General features: G+C 47.1%; 1 protein-coding gene across 1 annotated transcript in view; it reads left to right on the top strand.

Annotated features, from left to right (window-relative positions):
• Window positions 1-4,933: 4,933 nt before the first annotated feature.
• The window catches only part of LOC124693529 (metal transporter Nramp4-like), an 11,090-nt gene continuing 7,083 nt past the window's right edge, over window positions 4,934-8,940 (top strand). The window contains exon 1 of the mRNA XM_047227003.1: window positions 4,934-5,352. Within this exon, the coding sequence (XP_047082959.1) occupies window positions 5,170-5,352 (183 nt within the window). The 5' untranslated portion in view covers window positions 4,934-5,169. The remainder of the gene's footprint in view (window positions 5,353-8,940) is intronic.

Below are 8,940 nucleotides of genomic sequence, written 5' to 3' on the forward strand. Positions count from 1 at the left end.
CAATCAAATGTCCTGTGCTCTAAAGTGTTATGAGCATATACCAGGATGATTCATGTGATGATCATTGGATGACAGTAAGAATATCCTTGAGTACTTTAGAAGAACCAATGATATATATATAGTTTTGTATGGAGAAATTACAAACAAATCGCTGTAAGGTGTTGCACCGATATTGGTTTTGTCACATATAAAAATAAAAATTTCAATCTCAAATTAGGCTAAGTGTTGTTTAAAAGGTAGCACAATAAGCTAGAAATTGTCTATGCTAGATTTAGATGAGTTCTAAATATTGTGACGGATTCTACAAATGAAGGCAAAATATGTCATTGTTTTGACAATGACTAAGGATGTTTAAGTCGAAGAGTTCTTTGAGAACTTGGTGTAGTTCCGATAGTGTCAGAACTTTGAAGCTATATTGTGTATGATAATATTAGTGACATATTTCAGACCACGGAATTAAGGTTCCACCAGAAGACTGAACATATATGAATAATGCCGACTCATTTGGAAAATGAGTGATGCGTTGAGACGCAAATGAATTGCAAAATACATACGTTTCTGAGCGTGTAAAATATGTTGACTAAAACCTCTCCCGTGAGCAAAACATGATAAAGCACCGGAAGACCAATTTGTTATATCTTTACAAATGTAAACTAGATTATTGACTCTAGTGCAAGTGGGAGACTGTTGGAGATATGCCCAAGAGGCAATAATAAAATGGTTATTATAATATATCTTTGTGTTTATGATAATGTTTGCATACCATGCTATAATTGTATTAACCGAAACATTGATAAACAACAAGGAGTCCCTAGTAAGCCTCTTGTATAACTAGCTTGTTGATTAATAGATGATCATAGTTTCATGATCATGAACATTGGATGTTATTAATAACAAGGTTATGTCATTATGTGAATGATGTAATGGACATACCCAATTAAGCGTAGCATAAGATCACGTCATTAAGTTCATTTGCTATAAGCTTTCGATACATAGTTACCTAGTCCTTTCGACCATGAGATCATATAAATCACTTATGCCGGAAGGGTACTTTGATTACATCAAACGCCACTGCGTAAATGGGTGGTTATAAAGGTGGGATTAGGTATTCGGAAAGTATGAGTTGAGGCATATGGATCAACGGTGGGATTTGTCCATCCCGATGACGGATAGATATACTCTGGGCCCTCTCGGTGGAATGTCGTCTAAATTAGCTTGCAAGCATATGAATGGTTCATAAGAGACCACATACCACGGTACGAGTAAAGAGTACTTGTCATGAGACGAGGTTGAACGAGGTATAGGATACCGATGATCAAACCTCGGACAAGTAAAATATCGCGTGACAAAGGGAATCAGTATCGTATGTAAATGGTTCATTCGATCATTAAGTCATCGTTGAATATGTGGGAGCCATTATGGTTCTCCAGATCCCACTATTGGTTATTGGTCGGAGAGAGGTCTCAACCATGTCTGCATAGTTCGCGAACCGTAGGGTGACACACTTAAGGTTTGATGTCGTTTAAGTAGATATGGAATATGGAATGGAGTTCGAAGTTTTGTTCGGAGTCTCGGATAGGATCCAGGACATCACGAGGAGTTCGGAATGGTCGGAGAATAAGATTCATATATAAGAAGTCATTTTATAAGTTTGAAAATGATCCGGTGCATTTATGGAAGGTTCTAGAAGGTTCTAGAAAAGCCCAGAAGAAATCACTATGGAAGGTGGAGTCCCGGAGGGACTCCACTAGCATGGCCGGCCAACCCTAATGGGGAGGAGTCCCAGGTGGACTCCACCTAAGGTGGCCGGCCACCCCACCTCAAGGAAAGGTGGGAGTCCCACCTTGAGTAGGACTCCCCCTTGAGTAGGTTTCCCACCTATGGGAAGTTTTGGTGTTGGGGTCTTATTCGAAGACTTGGACTACAACTCTTGGGGGGTTCCACCTATATAATGAGGAGCAAGGGGAGGGGGCCGGCCACACCAAGCCCTAGTTGGCCGCACCCCTAGTTGGCCGGCTCCCCACACCCCCTCTCTCCCCAAACCCTAGCGCCCCTCCTCCACATATCTCTCCCGCAGCGCATAGGCGAAGCCATGCCGGAGATCTCCACCACCACCGTCACCACGCCGTCGTGCTGCCGGGATTCCGAGGAGGATCTACTACTTCCGCTGCCCGCTGGAACGGGGAGGAGGACGTCATCTTCATCAACACCGTACGTGTGACCGAGTACGGAGGTGCTGCCCTATTATGGCACCGTCAAGATCTTCTACGCGCTTTTGAAAGCGGCAAGTGATCATCTTCTGCAACAACGAGATCTAATCTCGTAGGCTTTGGAAATCTTCAAGGGTTAGTCTCGTCATCCCCTCGTTGCTACCGTTTTCTAGATTAGATCTTGGCTTGTGTTTTCGTTCTTGCGGTAGGAAATTTTTTGTTTTCTATGCTACGAATCCCATCAAAGTTGTGCCGGCGGCGACAGAGCAACAAGAGGGGAGGGGGATTTGCGACGAGAAAGTGGTGGGGTTCGTGTGTTCTCTCGCCGACAGAGGGGCCCGTCCCCGCTTTTCTCTCGTCCGGAGTTCCCGAGCGCACCCGGGGGGGGATGGCCTGGGCTCTCCGGATGGATTAAGGGCCTATTCCGGAGAAAAAACGAGAAACCGAGGGCGCGGTTGGACGAATAACGCCGTCCGGATGAAAAAATCACCTACCGGGGGCCTAGTCGGGGAGACGGCTGGAGGTACTCTAAGCTTGTTCAAACATTTGTAATTAGTACCTTATATCTTGTCGGTTAAAGGCTTTATTAATTTAAAGTTGGGCTTTTCGAGCTATTTATCTAAAAAAAACATTACTCAAATAGGAGACATTGATTACACAGGTTTGCCACCCTTTCCTGTTTCATCTTTCTTGACTCTAAGGGCATCTCCAACGGCGCGACGCATTTCGGACGTCCAAACAGACGTGTTGTGTCCATTTGCGTCGGTCCAAATGGTCGAAATCGTCCGGGCGTCCGTTTGCGTCGGGGGTGGCTCCAGCGGCACGACGCATAATTTTTTTTTCATTCATGAAGCCATAATTTTTATTAATAAAAAAACATAAATAAGCCATAAAGGCGTGCTAAAAGTAGGTGCTGCCTACTGGTCGTCGTAGCTAACGAGGTCAATGAACTCCGGCGTCGACCATGGAAGCTTGTACGCCGGCGGTGGAGGAGGTACCGCCGCATGGGCAGGAGGCTGTGGCCAGGGATCCCATGCCGGAGTAGCAGGCGGAGCGCGGTCGTTGGAACGCGTCGGCGTGGCCGGAGGAGTCGCCGGCCTCCCCTGCGCGAGCGCTGACTCGCGGAGCTGGATCGCGAGCCCATCCCACAAAGCGAGCTCGTTGAGCTCGTCCTGCTCGCTGTTTGCCAGTGCCATGGCAATGGTCTCCTCCTCGAAAATATCCGGCGGCTGGGTCTCCGGATCCCACGCCGGCCCGCCGTCGTCGTGGTCGTAGTGTGCCATGTTCACGTCCTTGTCCTCGTCCTCGTCGGCGTCCTCCTGGTCGTTCTCTTCTTCTTCTGCGGCGATCTCGCGCTCGAAGTAGTCTACGTCGCCGAGGTAGCCAGCGCGGCGGCGCGCGTCGAACTCCCACGACCCGAATGAAATCTAGTTGTAGGAGTTCAGCGCGTACGCCGGATCCTCCCGCAGATCCGGCGGCAAGATCGCTTGGCGGCGGCGCACCTCGTCCCGCCACTCTCGGCCCTCGCGCAGCAGACGGGGAACCGGCACGCGCCTCGAGTTGAGGTACTAGCCCCCTCCCGGCAAGTTCGCGCCCGACCATGGTACCGGCCGGTTTTCCTCCCATAGCTGCCCCGCGAAGTCGACGCGAACATACCGGCCGACCCGTGCCTTCCTTGCCGGACCGCGAGCCGCTAGACTCGTGGTCATTCTTGGTCTTGCGGAACGGCCAACATTTCTTCCCCATGGCATTAGAGAGGTGGATAGTGTGGGATGTGCCAATGGTTTGGTCGGGGAAATAGCCGCCGGCAGCGCCCCTTTAAGAGACTCGGACGCCATCTCGCCTTCAATGGCCTGCCACTGGAACGCCGCCTAGCTGCGCACGCTCGCGAAAGCCGAGGCGCGCCATTAACGCGGCCCTGCAAAGCCTGCAGCGCGTCGGCCGCAAGTAATGCCGCGGAAGACGAAGCAGTTGTGTCCCTGCCCGGCGGGCCCGTGCAAGGACCGAGCGGGCACTTTGCGCGTCCGCTCAGCGTCCGCAGAGACGCAAACCTGATGCATATTTGGACCAGGTTTGCGTCTCCGCGGACGGCCCAGTCACTATGCGCCGCGTGGCTGGAGGTAGTGCCAAACGCATTTTCGGTCACGGCGGACACAAACAGTCGCTCAGCGTCCGTTTGCGTCGCGCCGCTAGAGATGCCCTAAAGACTGCAATCTTGCTTGTCTAAAAATTGGTACTGAGAATCACATAGTTTCGTAGCGGATCAGCAGAAATTTGATCATTGCAGTAGATGACGCAATCTCCGCTAGCTGACTTATTTGCAATCTCCGCCAGTTCACTTTATGATAAGCTCATCCAAAAGATTTCGACGTCTACGGTGTGTCTGTCAAAGTGCCAATCCGCGCTGCCGTACACCAAAGCTGTCTGTGCTGCTGGCCGGTAGGGAGGGAAGGATGCGCACCGCACACCGACCTGTCCGGAAACCATTTATCACATGTACGGCTGTACGCTCGGTGAACCGCGAGCCAGTTGTGCGGCCTGGCTATCTGACCGACGCGCCCCCGTCAACCTCACGCATTCACCTCTAACGTCAATCTTGCCCCAAAGTCGAAGCAAATCCCATCACGCCGTACAAACCAGTTAACTAATTAAGAAGCGTACGTCCGAAACAGCCATTAAACTACTGATGATAAGAACGATCCTTCCTCTTGCCCGAGAGACGACTTCCATCTGGCCCGGATGCGTGCGTCGCACCAAATCCATATGATAATATGATGCGATATCATTTCATATACTACTCCAGCACAGAGTGGAATTACATTTGTGCAAAGAGAGCGTACGGTACGGTTGACCTGTAGCGCCTGCAACTTACATCTTGGATTGGACTGCAAACCTCCATTGGAGCAAAGTCAAATGCTAGCACGGTGAGCGCCTCCCACGGCCGCGCGCGAGACGAGAAATGGAGGAGGGGAGAAGCATCGGGAGGGAGCACGGCTCGCAGCACAAGATGGGCAGCGGAAGGGTCGCGGCCGTCGCAGTTGCAGCCGGCGACGACCATATAGAGGTGGTGGCGGCGGCGACGGTGGCCGTCGCTTCTTCTTCCGGGCAACACGACGATGATGCCAACGGCGGCGTGCAGCAGGTAAACGTTCTCTCTCGCGTGATCCCCTCTCCGTTTGCCTTCCCGTTCTGCGTGCAGAAACAAGCAATCGCAGGGTATATATCCAAGTTAATTGCCTGTTCTAAGATTGGAGACGCGCTAATTTAGCGGCCAATTAGTCCTCTTATGGTTAATTTAATGTTCGGTCGAATCAGTACAGTTGCAGTAAGAATAGGAGTATCTTTTGTTTTGCTGCATCAGTTGGCCAAATGAATTCATTAGTTCCATGATCAGCGCACATGAAGACTGCTGGTTAAAACGACGACCACAAGTACTACGAAATTTAAGCAGGTGTTCGTTCTTGGTTATTGGTTAAGAAACGATGAACAGATGTGTCTCATAGGTCTCCTACTCTTACTGTTATGCTAATCCTCATTCCTGAATGGAGCGGTTCATTTGTTCTGGTCAAAAGTCAAAATTTCAACCCCACTAGGCCGTCCAACAGTTAATATTAGCACGTCGCAGTCTTTAACGGGCGTTACACATTTGTACCTTAAGATATTCAACAGGACTATATAAAGCCCCACTTGGCATTCTTAGCTCATAAAAGATTGTCCGCCACATCAGCACTATGCTAATGTGAATCTTAGAAAAAAAGCACTATCCTAACGTGTATGCATACCTCTAGTGATAACTGGTATCAATTGTCCATGGTAAGATAAATCAGTCGTACTAGAATCCTATTTTTTTCGATAAAGGAAATATATTAATATCAAGTGATACCAATTACACATAGCCTCTGCAACAACGCAATACCCAATGACAATACGGATGCACACAACCAAAAAAGGAAGAATAACTCTTAAGAAAACAGAAATCCCGCTACGGTAATCCGACCCTAATTAACAACAACAATACATCCACCACCAAGACAACATCTAAACTCCAGGCTCTTCAAAAGCGACGCATCTAGGAAGGAAACAGTGCACAAGCGCCATCGTCATCCGATCAAAGATCTTAGGTTTTCACCCTGAAAATAGTACCCGCTCTCAAAACAATATCTTCAACAAGGTCATTGCCAGGCAAAACCATTACCCTGAAAGATAAGACTCTAAACTTCACATGTGTTGCCACCCCCACTTGCATACTGCCGCTATGAAACCTAGAACATCGGCGCAAAGACTCGAACCTCCATTGCTAGTCCTCCAATTCGGCTTTCATGATATTTCTCCGCCTCTTTGTCTTCACCATGGACCAAAATTTCGCTTGATGGCAACAAAGAACATAGTTTCGCACCGCTCCCTGCAGAACCAAATGGTCAGAATAAAAGCATGGGTGCGCACGAACCGAATTCCGCCCGATCTAGCGAACTCCAGGCATAATTCTTACATTCTCCGGCAGAGATTTCCGGAACCCATCGCTCCGGCCAGATGAAGAAGGACCGGCCTCAGAATGATTTTCATCCCCGCACAAGAGAAACCCTAGGACAACCACCTTTATTAAGCAGATCCACAGGCCCCCACGCTGCCGCCCGCCGGTCGACCTTATCGGCGGAAGAAGAGGCCACCACTGACCGCAGACCCGTCGACGAGTCGTCTGCCGCCACCCCCAACACCGAAGTAGGCCACCAACGTCAGCCGCCGGGAGGAAGAAGTGCAGAGGACCCACCGGCCACCACCAGGCACGACCGCACCGGATCCGCAGCTATCAGGGTCACGCCCCCGCCGACTGCCGCATCACCAAGCCAGCAAACTTTCATATCAAGCCTTTATTGAACTCAAACCTTCATATCAAAGCCGATACAAGCAGCAAGGTCACACCCAGAGCTTCTGCACAGTAAGACCGCACATCCGTAGAAGAAGAATTACAAAAGTACAGACGTGAATGAAAATGCTAAGAGTAGTGTGCCGATCCGTATACTATGCTACTACCATCAATGTGGGGTGAAAATATTCTTTGCCACCTGTTCGTGTCACGAGCACATCGCCATACATAACGAATGGTGTTCCAGTCTGCGAAGAATAAACCACGGCCGGTGTGAGTTGGAAAATAAGCTGCAAAGAAGATGACTTTATAGCATTAAAAACAATGTTATTTTTACATAGCCATAGCGACAATAGTAAGGTAACCGCTTTCAGCCGTATTATGATTCTATTCTTGTGTTCTATACCTTGAAAACAGTTGTCAAAAATATTTACAACATTATGAGGTAGATACAAGTTCGAAGCCACTGTAATAACTGATCATAGGTCCATATAGAAGACGCAGTTGCACTTGAAGAATACATGTTTTATATTCTCGCCATGACAAATAAAATCAACACTCTGTGCTACCACGAGTGGACAACTGGACATATAGAAAAAACTTCAAGGTGTCCTCATCTTATTCACAAATAATTCTTATATGCATGAAATATATCGAAAAAATCACTCAATACCCGGTGTCCTATGTACCTCTAGCCATAGGGGTACTTCCCTGTACACTGCTTTATTATGGTTGCTAGTTGCGTTTTGCAATGTTGTCTTTGGTTAGAATAATATCTTAAAAAAGACACCATTTAATTCTTAATGATAAATTTTCCAAATGCGTTTATTGTTAATTATTTGCGCATTAACGTGGACTGTCCTTTGTACATGGACTCCATGAGGAATTTACCATTCCAATGTAGATTTCATCATATAATTTCTCTTTTTTATTTCAAAAATTATGCATGGCCATTAGAAGATCCCAAAAGTGAGGACTCCCGGTTTCCAGTAAAGCTGGGAGATCCCCTTCAATCCTACGTATTTTTTCTCGGAAGGTTTTTTCCATACCCTGCCTTTGTATATACTTGAAAAAATATTTATTAAGTAGGGCAGAAGTTTTAGCCTCGAGATCCTGAATCCCGAGGCCCTTAGTCTTTTGGAAGACGACACATACGTTCCATTCACATAAATCTATACTTTTTTCTTGTTGTCTCCTTGCCAAAAAATTCTTGAACGAAAATATTTCATTCTTTGGATTACTCCTTTAAGTACTTGGAACAAGATAATATATACATCATCATATTGTTGAGCGCTAGCATTGAGTTGACCAGGACTAAACGACCACGGAGAGAGAATAGTTTCCTTTCCAAATGCTCACTCTTTCTCCAAGCGATTCCTCAATAATATTCCACTTGATATTTGAGAATCTTCCATAATACATTAGGATTCTCAAATATCTAATGGGGAGCTGGCCTAGTGGCCTTTCTCACAACCGGACATTTTGGTGTACTGAGAGTTAAAATTTTGACTTGTGAGCTTCTCTGAAGCATAACAAATTGATCATGTAGAAACTGGTTTTACACACAAAAGTTTGTCAAATTCTTAATGCATAAACTCAAGCTTCTTATTTTCTTTAGATCACGCTCCACAAAAGGAATCATATCATTAGCGTACCACATGATTTTTCGGCATGTCTATCATTCTTCGAGTTCACTCGTCATGCATTTTAAATATAGTAGATTATGAAGCGTTTCTTTTGTTGAGAAAATTAGGCAAGTCTGGTATAGTTGTTTCAGTGCAGCGGTTCTTTTACGAAGAGCCCCCAATGGCCCAGCCAGGATCTTCTTGCTTCACCAAGAACTAAACTTACACAAAAAATAGCACA

This window comes from Lolium rigidum, chromosome 2 (assembly GCF_022539505.1).
Source record: "Lolium rigidum isolate FL_2022 chromosome 2, APGP_CSIRO_Lrig_0.1, whole genome shotgun sequence".
Lineage (NCBI taxonomy): Eukaryota > Viridiplantae > Streptophyta > Magnoliopsida > Poales > Poaceae > Lolium > Lolium rigidum.